Genomic DNA, 20,370 nt, shown 5'->3' with positions numbered 1-20,370 from the left:
GGAGCAGGAAGAACGACAGCCACCGAGGCGTGCAAGGCCAAGCTCGCAGCGCCAGCTCCAGGGCTGAGTGAGAGTGGCAGCTCACGCACAGCCTGTTTGGATTTCCAGCCACAGTTGCACCGCGGGTGTGGCCTGGCAAGCCACCGCCACCGCCACCGCTGTGCAGTGCCAGATGCACCAGAGCTCTGCACCCACATTACACAACCACCTCCCTGCAATTAAGGCTGAGGCAGTGTTGCAACAATCCCTTCTCCCTCTAAAGGTCTTTGGCAAACGGCATCGCACATTTCTGGAAGAAAAAGCAGAGTTTATTGGAAGCTCTTATGAACAACCTTTAAATTCTCCATCTCGCTCCTAATTGAAGTGGATTGCCAATGGAGGGGAAATGTAATATCATGGAATACAGTAGGGAAAGTTGAAGTTACAGGGATTCCTGCTTCTAGGTGTATTCCAATGAAGAGCCTGGTCTGCCATCTTATATATTTCACGGTGTATGGGGAAAAGATGAAAAAGAAAGGCATATTTCTAGTATTTCTGGATCAGCAGTGTGAGGAGAAGCAAAGCAGGTGGAGAGCCTCTCCCTGGTTTCAGAGAAGAGGCCTCCAGCTATTGGACTGGTGACAGCTGAAGCCCTTCTCAGCAAGCTGAACCTGAGCACAAATTTCCAATATCTGTAACCCAAAACATGTTTATATCAATGCAGTCTGTCACTAATGTGAACCCTGTATTCTGTAGCCACAATAGCAATCGCTGCTGCAGCTATTGCTGCATGAAGCTTAATAACAGCTTGTGATCATGTTGGAATGCCTTAAAGATATCATCTGTTGCCTAATTCAGCTGAATGCTAAGAAATACGTACTAGCAGCAGTGCAAATTCCACTCATTGCTGAACAAATGATGTTTTGTGATTTGATAAAGCAAATGTCTTCTTACTTAGACTGAAATGCAATTAAATGTTTGTTTCCTGAATGTAAATATCAATGAGAACTGGAATTCTGCGTGATGCAAGGGTTCCTGCCTCAGATCCCTACAGTGCGTTTCCCACGATCCCCTCCCCTTTGAGGCAGGAAACAGACAAAGGTCAAAGGTTGTGTCAATGCATGTAACAACTGGGACTTTAATTAAAGCTAGTATGACTCAAACAGGAACACAGCTAGAGAATCTTTCTCACACACAACAAATGCACCCAAATTTACCTCATCTATAAACACTCTTGACTGCAGCGACAAGTTGCGCTTGTGTGTAAAGGGGAGGGGCAGCAGACTGTGGAAAATAATAACGCTATCGACTCTAAAGCCTTTTCTTTCCATCTTGTAATACTTTGCTCCGTTAGTCCATACTCCATTAAAGTGGTTCTCTCGTTGTTTTACGATTCAAAATATGTCACTGCAATACTCCTTCCTTACAACATATGGAATTTATTATCCACTCAAACCCTGTCACTGGTTTGGAAAGGAGCCGTTTGGAGAAAGATTACAAAACCAAGGCACTACGTAAGAGTGAACTGTCAGACTAAATCTACCACAGTATGAATGTGAGCAGACACCCCACAAACTCAACAGAGAAGTAATTTCCCGATATACTTTATTATAAATTCGAGAGAAACTCAGCCCCCATGGCGGTATGCGGTAGGCTGTAATATCCCCAAGTAGCTAAACTATTAATTAAAAAAAAAAAGATACAATGATGTAAAAGTCAGCCTACTGTACCGTCTGTCGGGCAGCCGGCTGTGTTGGGCGCTCTGATAAGCATCGCCATCCATACCTCTGCTGGACTGCGCTGGTGTAACACAGTCCGTACGACTGCAAGACAAGGCACAGAACACTACACTTCCTCATTGCACACCTTCACAGAGCTGCCTAAAGTAGCCTGGCAAGAAAAGTGAGCCTGCACTGTATTCTGAGTGCATTCGTGACAGTCTCCATTGTGGCAGAGGTCACGTTTTCAGAGGGGAATTTTCCAGGGAGTATCTAGCTTTCATTTGATAAAGTTCTTCGTTGCAGCGTTGCGAAAGGAAACGTGTCGCGGTCGCATGCTCGAACTCACCCTGATCGCCGTTGATCGTCTGCGCGGTTGTCAACTCTCATCAGCCTCGACTCCAGAGAAAGCGTCACACGTGTTAACTTCAAACCTTCGTGCCCCGGTTCTCTTCTACTTTCTTCATTCTCTGTGTTTACTGTTTCCGCGCAGGCTTCTGTCCCGCTTTCCTTAGAGACTTAAAATTCTGGAACTCCCACCATTTTTCCCAGAGTCCTGCCCCACTCAACAGTCGCGTCTCTGTTTCTGTTCCCACCCGCGCACTTGGTCATTAATTGAGACAGCAGCATACATATTCCAGTCATGACACGATGGCACGAGTCTCTGTCAAGGCCCCCGGTGCTCTCCCATTTCACACAGTGCGCTGCATTCTGGACGCATCATCGCTGTGCACACCCGTTAGATAATGGAATGTGAATCGTATGCCGCCCCAACAAAAATGAAGCGTGAATAATGTCGTAAATCCCACGTTGTGGAAAGCAAAGAGAAAGTTTAAGTCAGCCTATAGGCCCTGCACCTTCACTGAATACAAGTGACACGTTAAAACGAACTTGCTTTAAACAATTTTAAATAAATCACAATTTTCGACAAATAACCTGATCCTTTAATATTAAAAGACACATTCGCAAAACCTCCACTCCAATGTTTCTTAGTCCATCTCTTGGAGTCTAACAGCACCGAACACTCCGACATGGTCAGGTGACGTTCTCAAGCACTCTGCTGATGAGGTGACTAAGGTGTATTAAGGTAAGGGGCGCACCTAAAACGTGCAGCACTCGTGGTCTACAAGAACACTACAAGATCAGCAATTGCTGCCCAAATAGTGACATCTTCTGTCGAAATGTTATAGCAGCACGCCTTTGCGTTCCAGTTTAGAGTTGTGTCATTTGTTCGGCGCCTGCGTTTAAAGGCTTCCTCTAATTAGAAATTCAAATGGACATCGTTCGTGGAGACTTAAAACTAGGCTATACGTAAACATTAAAGTAATCAATTTTAATGTGCATTTCTTAATATATTTGAGCATTTTATTATTGATTAAATGCTCAAATCTAATGTTTTCTAGATTATTTTCATGTAAATGTCAAGTGTACTGCCACCAGTGAAGAAATCCAAATCATTTAAGGAATAACATGCCAGCACATCAATCAGCACATTTTTTGAGATTCTTGTTGAACCTGTTTCAACTGTTGCATTGGTGCCACATATTTATTTTTGCTGTATTCCTTATCAAAAATAGATCGATACAGTTTGCATTTGGTGCATTTGGGTAGCCTTCACATGCTGTGATGTTCTGTCTCTTCTATGCTTATTTTTCTTTGTTTGGAGAGGGTACGGTTTCTCCCCTTTAGCGTGGCGGTTCCCATGGCAATAGCCCCACGTTCTTTGCTTTGTTTCACTTTTCTATACCCCAGGTCTTCTCTTTAATATCCACTTCTCCATGTTGTGCTTTCCAGTGTTTCGCAGCTTGTTAGTCATTTAATCTTGTTAGTCAGTTCGTTTGGGCGTTGCATGTACGTAAGATAATTCCAGTGTTACTATGTTTCCACATAGTCCTGAGATTTTTTTTTAAGCTTTTCTCTGGTTTTTCTAGCTTTGTTTTCAGTGCTTACTCCAAGACGTTATGCATTGTTTGAGTACTAGCGCTTCACCCCTTAGGTAGGCGCTGATAAGATACCACAGAAGTAGAGCTTTCGTGCAAGTCAGATTTCTGTCCACAAAACTTTGATGCATGTCAGATTTCTGTGCATAAAACAAACAAACAAAAAATGTTCCCCAGTCAATCGATACTGAAAACCTCTTCATTTCTGTTTACATAAGAAAGACAAGTATAATGCATTATTAGTGTAAAAATACATTGTTAAAGTTATTGATACTCCCTTTTATACATGTGTTATTTGAAAGGACAGTGACCTCTGAAAGGAACCAGGCTCTCATCATTAACAACTTCTGGGCCTGGTTTGTAAATGAGTGGCGGACACTTGACTCACTTGTCTGAAACAGCTCTAATTTTGGTGACTTTGTCTCTTTGATGTTGAGCAGGTCTTGTACTCTGAAATTCACTTCTCATCACTGTGTTAAGCCTGTACACACAGTCAGCTGTGATCCAGCACATTTCGTGATACCTTTAAAAACAAATGAAATCATATGCCTTTCACAAAATTAATCTTGAAGAATCAAACTGATGTTCTAATGGCATTACATAAAATAACTGCAAGAACTGCAAGAACAGGTGAAATAATCTCATGTGCTAAGTGTTGTTTATATAATTATTTATTAATAGGTTATTGTAATCTAATTACTGGAGGAAAGATTCATCCATTTATGCATGAATTATTAAAACACAAAGCAATATTTTTCTACTGTTAGTGTAAAATTATGCACTTTTTCCAATATCTTCTTTTTTGAAGGATTTACTTACCATTAATGGTATAAATGGGGTTCTATTGAACTGTGCATAGAGCAGCATAAAACATAATTTTTTAAACCTTTAATCTACAATGAACACTATAAAAAAACAAAATCACAACATTACATGGTATAAACAAGCAACCATTTTTTTTTCTCTCACTCATATATGTTATAGGCTTATTATAGGCAGTACAGTATATTACATGCAAAGACTATCTTATATAGGCCTATATATAGTTTATAAACAATTCATAACAATTAGGTTGAACCCCTAAAAAACGAAAATATACCTCATTAAAATAAATCTAGAGATGTATGGAAATATTGTCTTAATATGCAGACTATACATTCATGGCACTTAGCTGATGCTTTTATGCAAAGCGGCTTAAAATGCTGACTGAGAACAACTTGAGCAATTCAGGGGACAGGGGACAGGGCCTTGCTCAGGGGCCCAACAGCAGCAACCTGACAGCGTTGGGGCTTGAACCAGCAACCTTCCGATTACAAGTCAAGTACCTTAATCACCCATGTGCATATACATAGTGTGCATTATAGTGTACAGATGCTTTTTCAGTCACAGAAAAACAACAACTATAATATGAAATAATTGCATTAAAGCGTTACTCTTATCTGAATTTTCTTTTTTACCTTTCTGGGTATCTTAGAATAAAATATTTAACAGATGTTCCTGGATTACCTGGTGGGTCTCCTTTTCCTATTGCAATTTTGAATGTATGATGTCATAACCCTAAGAGACAATGACACATAAAGACTACTGTCATATGAAATTGCAGGCAAGACTCAAGGGAGTGCACCACTTGGTGTTTCCGAGAAGGAAATACAAATTAAATCATCTCAAAAGGCTTCTAAATATGCGTCCATTGTAGTGGACGTGATGTATAAAAGGTTTAAGATAAGAATAATCAAATTCATCTTGTTAATCTTGGTAATGTATTATACTCATTACATTTCATGTATCCATGACTTTGTTCTTTTATGGCTATTTTTGGTAAAGCTATTTTGGTGCTTACATGGATAATATTAAGGAATTTACATTATGTGATGAACAGTTACCCTGAAATCAGTGACACATGCAGAGGTCAAAACACATACAGTAAATATTTTGTACTCTAAAAGCTTAATTCATATCTCTTCAATCTGGACTGTAATTAAACAAAGCCAGGGGAAGGAGAATGATACTCAAGAAAGAAAGTGCAAAAAACATGGCTCCAGCAAAGAAATATTCATAACACAGAGGATTCATTCAAGAGTTGAGTAATGGCAATGCACAAGGGTAAGAAGTTAACACTGAGTCCCCAGACTATGTAAGGATGGTGTGGCCCAAGGGCGTAGGTTTGGTCTCAACATTGGAAGGACACAAGGACCCACCCCCTCACCGTATACGCTGTATACATTGCATAATGTGTGCGTATACATTGCAAAATGTGTAATGCAAAACCAATAATTAGGGAAGATGTAAAAAAAAAAAAAAAATATATATATATATATATATATATATATATATATATATATATATATATATATATATATATATATATATATATATATATATATATAAATAATCTTTGACGAATAAGACATGAGTGTATAGGGACTCATTTATTTTCGAGGACAGTTTTAAATATTGAGTGAACGGGATTGTCATGGCACGGCCCGCCTCTCCTAGACTCCTCCCCATATGCGCGTGTCACGCCCCTACCGTGTTAATTGGTCACGTGTCACACCTGTCCTTAGTTAAGTTTGTCGTTAGCACGTGTTTAAACCCCTGGTTGTACTGTTGTCGGTGTTTGACCCCGTGTGTACTACGTGTAACATATCACGCTTTGATTTTCAAAGGTTATATTTGCTGATCATCATAAGACTTTGATTCTGAAGCCTCCACATAATTCCAAACTATAATGGTAATCAGGACCTCACCCGAATCCACCTGTTTGCTCATCAGCCTGCTGCTCTGTATCCTGCATATAAACTAATTAATTAATGCTGACATTTTCATGGGATTCCTAGACTGCAATTCAACTCATAATTCTAACATTTGGCCCGAGTGCCGCAGGGCGCGGAGCAGGACACGCAGACTCCCTCAACTTTGTGCAACATTTAATGACATTGAACATATAAGACAATGGCAGCACTCACAAGTAACATTAATAGTGAACATAAACACTTAACGCTAACAAGTAACATAGGCTAGACAAACCAGGATACAATTTGATGTATCGACCCATTTTACTGCTGGTAACCTGACAGGTAGCCTACAGATGAAAGAAGCCAGGGTTAGCTTGCTACTTAATTAGTTATTTAATTAGCCAGTTAATTTTCTATTTATTACTTATATTCTGGGTGATGGAAAAAGCTCCCGATGTTTCTTTTCCTTTTTGGTAGCATGATATCTACAAAGTACAAAACTTGTTGGCATTTACAAAACTATGTTATGTGTGCTGTGCAGTGCAGGCAATAGGGTAAAGGGAGTAAATGAATTTTCACCCACGCTTGAGGTATGAACTCACAGCCCTAATAATGTACCAGTGGCAGCATACTGATCAGCTTTCACCTCCTCTGGGTTTGGCAATAAGAATGATATTAGCACATGATGTGAGCCTTCAGATAGCCAGCCCACCTTTCAAGCCAATAAAACGCTAGCATGCAAAAATATTGGTAGGGACATGTGCCTACCGTCCACAAACCTACATCCTTGGTGTGGGCATGGCCTGCCTTGGTCTTTCTCAAGGCCTGGTATTAGGACTCCTCACTGAGTACCTTTCTCCTACCAGTACGAACACTAAAATGGGAACACAAAAATCAGGCAGTGCCAGCTCCTGTAGCTACCATTCCATGTCAGTGATTTTCAGATGGCAAATGAACCACTATCTGGAAATGTGTAAACACTGTGCTTGCACCGAGCTGACCACCAAGTCTTATCAGTTGTGAAAGATCAATTTGTCTCAACCGTTGTCTTGGTGAAGGTCTACCAATGATGACCAGCTGTACTGGCCTCGTTTAACATTAGTGTAAACTATGTTCTATTGGCTGATGCCAGAAAAAATACATAAAACGTAGTCAGAAATTAGGTGCTGCTGCGAGGTTTTTGTGAGGTCACTCCTAATCACCAAGAGGCAACTTACAGAAAGACTCAATGTACAGAGTGACTGGGTTCAATTAAGATCTGCAAATAGCAGAGCTCAATGGGCTCTGAAAAAAACATTCTCATTTGGCCCTGTAGGAAAACAGGAGGAATGTTCCTAAACATCTTTTCATCTTTCATATCTTCTGCTTATAAAAATATTCAACAGATAATTTATCATATGCTTTCAAAAATAATGAGGACTTTTCTGCAATTCCAGGGTCTTTCTTCAGCTTTTCAGTAGACTGCAGAATGAATATTTGAAATGTGTTTCTGAGGTAAGCACAGTGAGTCCAGGATCGTATTCTTTCTGTATTCTAGATTGCGTTTAACTTACATTAACCTTAGAGACAGAATGCTGGGATGTGAGAGAGTGTCCTCGTGGGTGTGTTACATGCATCTGTATGAATGTGTGTCCATGTGTGTCCATGACTATTTTTAAGTTGTTGCAGATCTTACTAAAGAAATGATACAGAAACACTCTGCCACTGTGAGTATCACTGTGAGTATCACGGCAAAAGAAATGTGAGTGTATTACCGGAAGCCAAAGCCTATGAGTGTGTGTGTGTGTGTGTGTGTGTGTGTGAGTGTGTGTGTGTGTGTGTGTTGTTAAACACTACTAGGATGATGTATTGTTCTTCCTCCTGCAGGCAGCACCCATAACTCATGTCTCACTCTTAAACGTAGCCTCAAACACACAAGACAGACTCTGAATACAAAAACATCCCCTTGGACATCTGCTACACTAAATATAAATGACACCAGTGCACCCTTTAAAGTGCACTGGTGCTGAGCTATCCATTGTACTTGCCAGTCGTATAATCTTACCTGCTTAAAAACAGGATATGTTGTGTCTAACATCATCAGCTGTCTGTACGATACAGACATAGAAAAGCTTCACGTGTAGAGTATCATATATGCTGAAAACATATGATTATAAGAATTTAAAGACTTTTTAACAGTTGGAACAGCTGGAAAATCCGTATAAAGGGGTTCCTTTAAACTGGTGTAATATTATCAAGTTTTTCTCTGTCTCTGTATGGTAAAGACAGTTGATATTGTTAACGTTAGATACAATGTATCCTGTTTTTATTCACTGACCAGTTCATCTGTAAATCCACAGGTCATCAGTCACACCTTTGCACAATCAGGAGTTACTGGACAGTAAGAACCCACTCTTTCTTTCATAGAGATATAAAAAAAGAGAGAGAGACAGAGGCAGATAGAGAATGTCTTCTCTGGTGAGAATACTGTTATCAGGTGAACAGAATAACAGCTCATTGATCACAGAGAGACATGTAGAATGGACAGGTAAAGTTTACACAGTCTGCTGTGGCCATTCTGGAACCAGTCTGTCCAGACTGCACTCTTGCAAACCACTCATGTTGACCAATATGAGTACAGTCTATATACAGCGCTGAACAATTGTAAAGGTATTACGTCAAATGGGTTATAAATACACAGATCTATCTAATTGAGCACCTTATCACTCAGAAAGAGAGAGAATGAATGAGAAACAGAAAGACAGAGAGAGTACATTTTGTTGCTTTTCTAGGGATACGAGAAAGAAAAACGCCTGGGATTCTGATTGGATTAAAAATGAACAGTTGAGGATCTAAAACTGAGACAGCAATGTGTTTAGCCAGAGACCCAGTATGTCAACAGTAAACATTTTGTGAAAAAAATGTAAGTGGCTCAAAATATGAAATGTAGGGACCAGTCAGATAGTGAAGTAAAACAGCTGGTGTGACTGTCTTGAGCATTGGGTCAACAACAAACATTCTAAAACATATTGAATTAAATAGCAGAATTCATCGTTCACAGTGCAACAACAAGGTCAAGTCATTATAAGACAGGATGAGAAGTCATACCGAGAATTTTTATTTTTCTGTTTTCGAGACTTCTAAAGGGTTACATAAATTGTAAAGAATGTTTGGGAAAATCGGGAACTATATCATTAATCACCTTGTGCTAGTGTTTTGTCGAACTGACGTTAGAGAAGACCGAGGGAGGGGTGTGATGAGCTGAGCGCAATAGACAAATCGGAAGACACTTGGTATGTATAGTACTTTTCTACATGACCGCGTATATATAACATCATTCTGTGGTAAATCTAATAATGCGGGGCTTTACGTTTCGTTACCTAAAACGCCCGCTGCTGGGTAGCTTCGGCTGTGTCCTTTGGACAAGTTCAGCACGCACAACTTCATTGTGAGTTTAAAGTTGATTCAAATCTATTTAAAGAATTGGAGTAAAGAATATGATCTCATTACATGACTTTAAGCGACATCTGGATATTCCTTTACCATAATGACATCTTTCAGTTCTGCGCGTTTTCCAATCTGGAATTTATTCACTATCCACCAGGATTGATGTTAGGCGCGCACGATCATGCAGGTTATATAGGCGACGTCAAGGAACGATGAGGATTTTTGAGAAGAGATGTCTATTGTTAACAGAAGTTATTTTTGACATCTGACAACACGAGCACAGGACGGGGTCGTCGTGCTTTCTCGCCGTCTACATGAGATTTTGGGGCGTACACAGAGCTGCAGTGGCGGCTTTCTTCGCAATATATTCACTCGTGAGTTCACAAATACTCATTTAATAAAGGATGCAGTCAGATTATTGTGCGTTACTATTGATACTTTAAATGTTTATATAAACTATTGTTAGTTTAAATATATAACCGCATTTGCATAATTGATATTGCACTAATAGTTTTTAAAAGTCTAGTTAAGATTTTCATTGAGCAGGCATTACATCCGGCATAAGTGCTTGGGTTAAACTTTATAGAAAACTATCCTACGTTAAATGAAGTTATTCCTACAGTGTTTAACTGGATTATGTAGAATCAATAATTTAACATGAGTTTTTTCACACAACGATTCAAAAACGTTCTTTCCTTTGAGTAAGACAGTGTTACCTGACTGTTAGTTTCTTAATTTCTTCTGAATGATGTAGCATGCTGGTTGATTCTGATGATTTGCCTTCTGTTTCTGCAGGTTTTCTGCAGTTTATCAGTTTAATTCTGATGTTTTGCCTTCATATTTAAGTGTTTACACTGACAACGTTTGGCCATAATGTTACCAGATACTAGACTCTTCAAGCGGAAACGCTCCCGTAAAGAGACGTTTGAGGCCAAAAGTTTACATCCATCTAGGCTAAAGACAATCAAACTCAATTTTTCATAACTCATGTTACCATACATATACATATATAATTTGTCACATCAGAGATCATTAAAAAAATCGATTAGAGACAGCTTTGACTCTTGGGCGCACATACACTTTGCATTGTTCAGAAAGAAGCCACAAATTAACTCGCAGGTCTGAATGAACTTTGGTCTGACGTTTCAAATAAATGCCTAGATTGTAACGGAACAAGTGTACGAGTACCGTCCACATCCACAATTAAGATAGTCCTAACACTCTCACGCAAGGAAGAAACCAGTTCTGACAGGTGATCATCAGGTCAAAGACCTAGACTATTGGAGGAGAGGTCCCTGGTCAGATATTTACTGTTTTTGCCATAAACAGCATTGTGTATAGAGGACAAGAGGGAGGCTTTTAATCGAAATGCCATCCCAACTGTGAAGCATGGGAGTGGCAGCCTCATATTGTGGGGGTAATTTTCCAGAACAGGGAATAGTGCACTTTAGAACACAGATGGCATCATGAGGAAAGAGGATGGTCTAGGAATAATAAAACAAGAAAATTCAACCTTAACCACAACTGTGTCTTCCAGCTGGACTGTGATCCTAAGCATTCGCCCATAGCTCTCCAAAGTGGCAAAACAGCTTAATGACTACAAAGTGGAAGTACTGGAGGGGCCACCACAAAGATCTGACCTGAATCTCATAGATAATTTGTGAACAGTACTGAAAAAAGTCCATACAGACATAGAAATAGACTCAGAAATCAAAGTTACAGCAGCTCTGTCAGGTGGAATGTGCAAATATATATATATATATATATATATATATATATATATATATATATATATATATATAGTAGATTCAAGATGTTTTCACTCACAGAAGGCTATGCCAAGAATTAGATTCAAGTTGTGCAATTAAGTTGTATTTGAAAAACTGATAGAGTAAATACAAATTAAATAAATTGTCCCTTGGCTTGGAAATGTATAGTCACATGAAAAGTGTGGATTTGTGACAGGATTAGTTCAAATGCCTTTAGCCAAGGTGTATGTACTTTTGGCCTCAAATGTACTGTGGCAGTATTCAATAAATCTGCTGGCTTAAACATATGTAAGGCTAATTTTTAAAAAAATACAACTAAGAATTTCTACATTGTTCTGAAAGTGGGGAAAAGTTTATGATTATACACGTCATTATAGTTAAACTGAGTCTAAGATCACTGAGCTGATTGCCTGTAGCATCTGTGTGCCCATCCCTCTACATCAGGTACAAACCATCTCTTCAGAGTGTGATCCAGAGCTTCTGTGGCTCAAGGATGAAGAGAACTGCAATGACATCATCTACCAAGAAAACCTCACACACTCAGGCTCTTCGGGCAAGACACACTTTCACATACACACACACTTTGTCTCTCACACTGTTCTTTCAACTTCGCTCATCCTCTCTCTCCCTCAAAGCAACTTAGGGCACAGGGCCAGGAGAATGTGAAATGTGAAGTCCAGAAAATGGGCAAACAGACCTGTTTATTCATGGACTGTCCACACCTGGACAATTAGTCCATTTTTGAACACTTGCATTTTTGTTTATGTGCATTTGTGTGAGTGTGTGTGTGAGTGTGTGTGTGTGTGTGTGTGTGTGTGTGAGTGTGTGTGTGTGTGTGTGTGTGTGTGTGTGTGTGTGTGTGTGTGTACCAGTGGACAATCAAACTGATTAAGGTTTATCTTGGTTCCTTTGGAAGCTGTAAAATGATATGATGGGGGAAGTTTGGGAAATGGCTTCCATGCTGTGTAACATAAATCATAATGTTTTCAGATTACATATGTAACTCCCTGGATCTCAGGCTGTTCCCACAAAGTCTGACATTGGCTCAGAGTCAATATTCCTGCCAGTGCTCACAATGGCTATTGTAGGACAGATTCAGGTCATAGTACCCTGAATATACCTGGAACTCTAGAGGGATTGACAGGTGGCATGATTCTGAACTGAACTGATTTCAAATCAAGTTTGAACTTACTAGGACTGTCAATAAAGCAAACAGGAAACTATCAGGTAGATCAAAACACAAAAGTGGAGCCCAGACCGCACTCCATTTTGCTCTCCTATCATGCGATACTCTATCATGTCATATTTCAGCAGAGACAATGAGCCAGATCAGTTTCACCCGGCGTGAAGCATACTTACAATACTATGGCAACCATGCCTTCCTGTCATTCATTAGACAACCAAGAGATAGAGAGAGGGAGGCACAGAAATTGATGGGCTGTGGTGTTTGTAGTCTTTAAGAGGAAAGCATTCATCAGCAAAATGGAGTGGCTACTCTGTCTCCTGACAGATCCTGACTGATACCGTGTGTGTGTACACAGCTCCTGATTTCTCCTGACTGATTCTATACAACCCTGGCTTACTCAATTACAGCCACTAAAAGAGGAGACCATTTAGTTCACATTATCCATTATCACATTATTGTTCATGACCTGCTGAATTAGACCTAAGTACTAGAGAGAACAGAAAAGTCTCAGGTTGGAGACTCTTACGTCTATTTCAAAAGCACTAAAGTATTTTTGGTTGGAGATGTTATATTTTCTGTAATTAATGACAGATATTATTCATATTTCTCATAATTTGTCTTTAAACCTTTTTACATTTATTTAGGTAAAGCAAAATGTTCACACACGGACAGCTGCAAGCATAGCATGAAGCTCCCTCTATGTATGTGATGTTTGAAGACAAATTGTAACATCATCTCCCCCTTCTCTATCCCCTACAGGCTGCAATGCATTATGGGATCATCTGAACTGTTGGCCACATGCCCAGGTGGGAGAGACCATCTCCAAACCCTGTCCCCCGTTCCTCAGGACCAAAGGTCAGCTTCACACTGATCTATCTTGGCAAATCTGCCTTATTACCCTACAGGGCTATAGATAGCATGCTTGTTAACTTGTAACCAGTTATATTCACAGCAAAAAATGATTATAAAAAGCAGTTAAGTGGTTCTGAAATGTTTGTAGAGATGCTCTGTGTGTTGTTTGCTGTGAAAAGAGATGCACAAGCACTGGAAAGAAGGAAGAAAAACCGAGATGTTTTCTCATCTATTGCCATCCATGTGACTGTTATCACTTTTTAATTGTGTGGATTATTTATCCACAACTGTTATTGACTTCTCCACAGGGGGTGTGGGGAGGAAGTGCACAGAGAATGGCTGGTCAGAGCCTTCCCCTCCGTACGAGCTGGCTTGCGGATACAATCTGAATGACACACTTCACTTTCCCACAGATACAGTATGATCCATTCTGCCTCACATCAATATAGGGCACAGAGAAATGATAATATACTGCTGTGGCACTGACACAACACATTCAAACAACTGTGGTAATTTCCATGTTATGACAAGGGTTAGAACCTGATAAAAAGACCTGATAAGGAATATAATGTATGTAGTCCTATCATTCTCCTTTGACAAATTTATTGCTCTGTGTTTATATTCTGTGTGATTGGTACTGATACGCCTTTGGTGGATTTGTATAAATAGTCATTCATTAAAATACTCATTCCTTTTTAATGCCATTGGTTGTACAAGTCCCATTATATATATATATATATATATATATATATATGGTAGCCGATCTTAAAATTCTGTGGCAGTTTAATGCACATCCAGGCAATGACTCCAGTAACTAACTACTGCTGGAAAAACAACCCGAGAATAGACTAAATGGAGCTCCATGGGCTCCACTGTGCTGTATGTTTATGTAGATGCTGGTGTCATATGAGTACTTCATGGGGATAAGGATCATGTATTCAGTAGGATACAGCATCTCGCTGATCTCTCTCAGCATCGCGCTCATACTTCTGGGCGCGTTCAGGTACAGCCTCATATGCTTGTCCTTTATAAACATAAGAAGTCTAGAACCAGATCAGCTAGGGATACTCTAGTTTGGACTTGTCACTGGGTGGGATTATATGGACTCCTTTGCTAATGTTCTCTCCCTTCTCAGAAAGCTCCACTGTACACGTAACTTCATCCACATGCAGCTCTTCCTGTCCTTTATCCTGAGAGGTGTCTCCATCTTCATCAAAGATGCAGTGCTGCACAATTCACAGGCTTATTACTACTGTGACTCTCATCCGGTACCCACACGCAAACCAAACCTACTTTAACGCTTGACCAGAGAGCAAGCTCCTCACTGTAGCTCTTACCCTGTAGCTGCAGGCACAAATATAATGAAATAACTATATCTAAATCATCTAAACAGAGCTAATGCTGCCCTCTGTAATGTGCTCATGTACTGTGTTGACAGCCTGGCTGCAAGGTGGCGCTGTTGATCTCTAACTACTGCATCCTGGCCAACTACAGCTGGCTGCTAGTGGAGGGTCATTATCTGCACAGCCTGATCCACCTGTCCCTACACTCCACAAGAAAACGCCTGCACTGGTACATCAGCCTCGGCTGGGGTACATCTCACTGTCTCGCTCTAACACACACACACACACACACACACACACACACGCACAATCAAATATCTCCATTTCTATCTCTCTTTTACAAACAAATTTTGCTCTTTATTACCTCTTGCACTCAAATCTCTCTCATACACATGCGCACACATACCCCACCTATGTAAACATTAACTAGCAGAAAAAAACACTTCAGTTTTCCTTTTTCATCTTCTGAAGATCAACATTTCACAAAGACAGCCGAGCATGCCTGGGCAATGGTTTCTGAAGCTCAGAGTAGCTCGCGCTCGTGCTGGCAAGTTGAAATGAAGCTATGACTCTGCTCCTGTCCATACAGGCACACCCATGCTCATCATCAGTGTGTGGGGCCTGGCCAAATACCTGCAGGAGGATGAGGGGTGCGTTCACACACACCTAAATATCCTTATCGTCTCCTTATCACAGAATGCCTAATCTCGCTCTCAAGAGAACTCTCTCTCACACACTGTAGTATAGCTGTCATCAGTAAGTCTATAAACTGACTCTGTGTCTAAACATGTAAGCAGTTGCCGAAGAGACTGCACTCTGTAAAGTACACACAGATCTCTAACAGTGATATATCTGCACACAGATGGTGACATAACTGTTTTATGCACTCATAACAATGTTTTACACGCTTTAATAACAAAACTTGTGTGTCCGGGTGTGCGCAGATGTTGGGAGATGAGAGGCAATGGCTGGATCTGGTGGATTCTGAGAGTTCCTGTAATTCTATTCATCATAGTAAGAAACTTGCAGACAAGTTCTTTTCCAGTTTTAGGACACAGAGGCAAATATACCAATGGCATGTATAGACACACAGACACATTACTCACTGTCTGTTCAAGTGGTCATCTTTTTTTTTGGAATCTGTCTAATTACTCATGTTATTACTGTAGTAATTTTGATCATCTTAACATGAATGTGAGGATATGATAGCATTACATATAAAATGTTACCAAATTCAAGTTTGCAGTGTGTCCTAGCTGTTTCTATGCTAATTATTTTCTGTGCATTATAATTCAGGTAAACGTGGCGTTTTTCCTGAGAATAATTCGAATGCTTGTGAGCAAGATGAGAGCTCCGGATATGCTTGAAAATGGGTTTAAAAAGCATAGGTAAGTCAAAGCACAACAGCTCTAAACACCACATAAATGTGCCATAGCTTAGACGCCGGGGCATTTTCGACAGACACGGAACAGACAGGCACATTCCGTTGCTCATCATAACTTACTTTTGTGGTGCTCTTTGTCTTGTGTGTTTGAAGAAAGCTGGCCAAGTCCACCCTTCTGCTGGTGTCTCTGTTTGGTGTGCAGTACACACTCTTTGCTTTCTTTCCCGATCAAGTCGGCAACCTCACTTTCCAAATCTGGAACGCCATCGAGCTCGCCATGGCCTCCACACAGGTGGTTATGTTGTATGGGCAGGCCACACACATTTATTATCCATTATAACAGGAGTAACTAGAGCTTGAATAAACCTAAGCCACACTGCACTTACTTAACCTCATGGATAGTTGGTGTCTTTGCCACTTGTTTGCTAAGTTACATGTGTTAACCTTGTAGTAGATTTGGTTGTGGTCCATGCATTGAGAAATATTAGTGTGACCATGTTTGTGTGTGTGTGTGTTCTGCTGCACAGGGCTTCATAGTAGCGCTCCTATACTGCTTCCTGAATGGAGAGGTGAGTGAGTGCCTTTAATCACACACTTTAATCTGCAGGCTGGTTTCATAGCAAGAGTGCTGAACTAGACTCAGAGGTTGTATTTATTCTTTCCTAATGATCATGAAGAAAGAGGAGTTTATTGTAGCTCAACGGAACAACTTTTGCTGGAGAATTGCTCATGTAACAGTTTTAGGTTTATTTCACAGGCCATTTTATCAGTTTCAGTCATAACACCTCTGACCTTTGACAGGTTCAAAATGAAATTAAGAGGCACTGGCGAAGGTGGCGTCTGAAGCAATGTTTCCATGACGATCCCAGAGTGCATCATGGTTCCCTGAGCAACAGTGCTCTGCCACTAACGCAGATTTTGCTGTTAAACAGAGCTAACAACATAACAGAATTATAAGGACCTACTACTTACATTATTCAACTCTAATAAGAACACTGGCTAAATAAGGAAACACACTACACAACTAATTATAGTAACCAAATAACTACATGTGCTATATTGCACCATAGCAAACTGCTCTGCATTGGAACAGAAAAATGACATTTCTTCTCTCATCCACACACATTCATTGGGTATTTTTCTTCACTTCAGCTTCTTTTCTCAAATGCTTTCTACAGCAATATCTGACTGTCAGCATTTCAGTGCGTTGATGGTAAATCAAGGATTCTGCTAAATATTTATTCTGTTAAGCTCCACTGTATTTATAATTCTACAACCAACACTGCTTAAATAACAATTATTCCTTATGCAATATAAACTATTCAAAAAGAATACATTCCGAGAATACATACATGGTTGTTTAGTATACGTTAAGTCACAGACATAGACAGTACCATAAGAAGTTCCATTTCGAGAGTCTCATAGTCTCTACTATCTGAAAGCTGGTGGTAAGCCAAACACTCAACCACAAGGTGTATGAGACGCACGTATCGCACAGCAATATGAGGAATTCATGAGTTATTATACCTATGGATGAGAGCTCCCCCATCTCCAGTCCACACTCAAGAAAGACAACAAGCCGGGTTATAAAGCACAAAAGAAGACGTTGATCTTGCATCATTACCTGCTGTGTTACCTGTGTTTGTTCCGTGATTGGTTTTATATGTCCATATTGTTTGTAACCATTGCTTGCTGCTTATTGTTCAAATTTATAAGCATCACTGTAACACTGAGAATTGTGTAACATATATAAGAAAAAATTGTGAAAATATGTAACTTTATTGAAAAGTCTTATTGCGAACATGCTGAAAGATTCAAGTTAACAGAAGTAACCTTGAGCATTACATTCTCATTACATACATAGTTCTGTAAAATAACTATTTAACGGGTTCTGCATAACCCACACTAAATATAGCTCTGCTTTGGGGGCGGGGTTGTCCAACAACACTGACCGTTATGTCTCTAGTGGACAATACCTACAGTTTCCTGAAATCGCCACTGGAAGGCAGCGCTGAGGCCATATTCTGGATGTGCCTTGCTGCCATACCATTGAGGAGGAAAAGGAAGGTTGCAGTAAATTGGCACCAGAATGTGAGAGTGAAGCCCCGAGGTGTAGCATACTCCCATAAGAGGCACACAAAGGTTGCGACGCTTCCTGCAGCCCATCCCGCAGCCAGCAGCACAAGCCATGCCCCAAGGTGCCAGCGTTGACTAGAGGCCTGCCCCTCACTGACCTGTGACATCACAAGCAGCTCCAGGCCGAAAATGGCGCTCACCACAGCCAGAGAGGCAACGAGACGACACGCACCCAGCCCCAGCTCCAAGCGCTCCGCCGCTGCCAGCCCACCATGCCTGCTGCAGTTAGACGGCACACCCGAACCCTCCACCTGCTTCACGCAGAAGTACCAGAGGCCAAAAACACGGCGATCCGCCAGCAGCCAGTGTCCATCGCAGACGGCCATGGAGGACAAAACAACGGACAGAACCAAACACAGGATGATCAGGGTGCGACAAAACACCTCCAGGAAGAGAGGCCGAGATTTCCCTTGGGGAGCGGGAGCCATACCCTGCGGAAAATGTGGTTGGAGAGAACAGAAATGGACTTGGACCACTTCACTATAACGACGTGATTCTAGAGACCAGAATGCAGATCTGAGCACAACATAATGGTTTGTCTACTCTCACTTCTCTGTTTTGAGGTGCAAACCTCACTTCGTTAAATACCTATTTCAATTATATTAAGCTATTATTTAATACACCTTTACTTTTATATGTTCCATTACTTAATTCCATTTAAAGTAATTTAGGCCAAGGTCCAAAGGCAGACTTAAATTACCGAGGTCCTCCATTAACCATTAGGTTCTCAACACAAATATTTAGTCAGATAAAACCGGATTATCAATGACAGTCAGTTTATTCGCTTGCCAATTCATTTCATAGTCGCCAATTGACAGTTAGTGTACTCAACGTATTGCGCGATGCCTAGCGATGTTAAAAGCATACCACTCCGAATTTTCAGTGGGTTAAACACAATCTGTATTCCTTGAACCAAAGTCGCACGTCCCAACACTTACCCTTATTTTTATCGCCGTCATTTTGACTTCAAACTGTGCTGAAAACCCGGCACACCAAGAATGTCACGCACTTCCAATTCCAGTCGAAAGTGCAGAGTCGGAGGTCTGTAATTGCGGTTTAACATTAACGACAGTGTCATGCAAGACGTGCAACAGTCCGCTGTTACTTCTACAAGGGTCAACTACGATGCGGCCTGTCTTTACCTTACTGGTCACGTCGCCATTAGGTAGGAAATAATGTGAGAGAAAGAATGAACGCTTCATTTGATCGCGGATGTGCTCATCAGTTGTCGTGCTTTTGTCCGTTAATGCTGCATTTCTTGTAGAGGAGCAAAGTTTGTACCCATTCATCAGCTATATGTAAATAAGCCCATCGTAAAAGCACCAAGCTTTTGGTGGGTAGGTATTCCAGCGAAACTCATATGCACAAGAATATACCCATATTGGAAATCAATATTTACAATTCCCATTTTTTTCCTCTTAATTAACTAAAATCTAAAGCTAATGATGAAGATGAGGAAATAATTAGGATCAAAAGACAATTACAATTCTGTGCGCAGGTCACACATACAGTGCACTTGCCTGCACCAGATATTACTTCTAATTTAACCCAAACACAAGATCTAGTTATTCCATTCAACAACTTACATCTGTCAGTTTGGCTCAATTTATTATTATGCATTATAGCATATTTTGTATGCACACAAAGTGAGCATAAATTCTAATAACCCCTATAATGCCATAAACCAATAGTATGTCTAACCTAGGTCTAATCATTTTGTGTGGATCAACACAAGTTCAATGAAGAGAGACACACAAAGAACTGTGTCTTGTTCTCACAGCTCACAGTTTCTGCCAAATTGGTTGAGCATACTCTTCAAATTTCCTGGATCATTTTATGAACAAATGGCCTTCACTGACAGCAAAATCTAGCATTAGCAACTCATCCAAACTATAAAAAATA

At 40.4% G+C, this 20,370-nt stretch overlaps 3 protein-coding genes across 7 annotated transcripts in view; 1 reads left to right on the top strand and 2 right to left on the bottom strand.

Moving 5' to 3' along the window:
* The window catches only part of cobll1b (cordon-bleu WH2 repeat protein-like 1b), a 32,855-nt gene extending 30,428 nt beyond the window's left edge, over nucleotides 1–2,427 (bottom strand). For 2 of the 5 annotated variants that reach the window (XM_081713566.1, XM_035523534.2), the window contains exons 1-2: nucleotides 2,047–2,427; nucleotides 1,710–1,802 (exon numbers count right to left, since the gene is read on the bottom strand). In XM_081713566.1, coding sequence (XP_081569692.1) covers nucleotides 1,710–1,802; nucleotides 2,047–2,087 — 134 coding nt within the window. In that variant the 5' untranslated portion in view covers nucleotides 2,088–2,427. Of the gene's footprint in view, nucleotides 1–1,709; nucleotides 1,803–2,046 lie in introns of those variants that run through there. The other 3 variants (XM_081713568.1, XM_081713567.1, XM_035523537.2) reach the window with 3 other exon arrangements.
* Nucleotides 2,349–17,957, top strand: sctr (secretin receptor). Its single transcript, XM_027010250.3, has 13 exons — nucleotides 2,349–2,435; nucleotides 12,012–12,120; nucleotides 13,513–13,608; nucleotides 13,914–14,023; nucleotides 14,499–14,608; nucleotides 14,741–14,873; nucleotides 15,044–15,197; nucleotides 15,538–15,598; nucleotides 15,893–15,962; nucleotides 16,245–16,336; nucleotides 16,486–16,624; nucleotides 16,860–16,901; nucleotides 17,134–17,957. Exons 1-13 carry the CDS (start codon nucleotides 2,349–2,351, stop codon nucleotides 17,287–17,289), a joined length of 1,359 nt encoding a protein of 452 aa, XP_026866051.3. The 3' UTR covers nucleotides 17,290–17,957.
* A 135-nt stretch (nucleotides 17,958–18,092) lies between these two features.
* tmem37 (transmembrane protein 37) lies at nucleotides 18,093–19,615 on the bottom strand. Its single transcript, XM_027010242.3, has 2 exons — nucleotides 19,407–19,615; nucleotides 18,093–18,899 (listed from the first exon to the last, which is right to left on the bottom strand). The coding sequence occupies exons 1-2, from the start codon at nucleotides 19,425–19,427 to the stop codon at nucleotides 18,309–18,311; spliced, it is 612 nt and encodes a 203-aa protein (XP_026866043.2). The 5' UTR covers nucleotides 19,428–19,615; the 3' UTR covers nucleotides 18,093–18,308.
* Nucleotides 19,616–20,370: the final 755 nt, after the last annotated feature.

This window comes from Electrophorus electricus, chromosome 4 (assembly GCF_041902795.1).
Source record: "Electrophorus electricus isolate QZ-2024a chromosome 4, ASM4190279v1, whole genome shotgun sequence".
Classification (NCBI taxonomy): domain Eukaryota; kingdom Metazoa; phylum Chordata; class Actinopteri; order Gymnotiformes; family Gymnotidae; genus Electrophorus; species Electrophorus electricus.
This window is presented reverse-complemented; position numbering and strand designations above follow the sequence as displayed.

What these genes read in the sequence shown, in the direction of transcription:
- sctr (XM_027010250.3), top strand. Translation starts at nt 2,349, where the DNA reads ATGGCACGAGTCTCTGTCAAGGCCCCCGGTGCTCTCCCATTTCACACA. An exon ending in CCCGTTCCTCAGGACCAAAG is followed by an intron (nt 13,609 to 13,913) that starts GTCAGCTTCACA and finishes ACTTCTCCACAG; the next exon opens with GGGGTGTGGGGAGGAAGTGC. An exon ending in TTCACTTTCCCACAGATACA is followed by an intron (nt 14,024 to 14,498) that starts GTATGATCCATT and finishes ATGTTTATGTAG; the next exon opens with ATGCTGGTGTCATATGAGTA.
- tmem37 (XM_027010242.3), bottom strand. Translation starts at nt 19,427, where the DNA reads ATGACGGCGATAAAAATAAGG. An exon ending in TGACGGCGATAAAAATAAGG is followed by an intron (nt 18,900 to 19,406) that starts GTAAGTGTTGGG and finishes CATTTTCCGCAG; the next exon opens with GGTATGGCTCCCGCTCCCCA.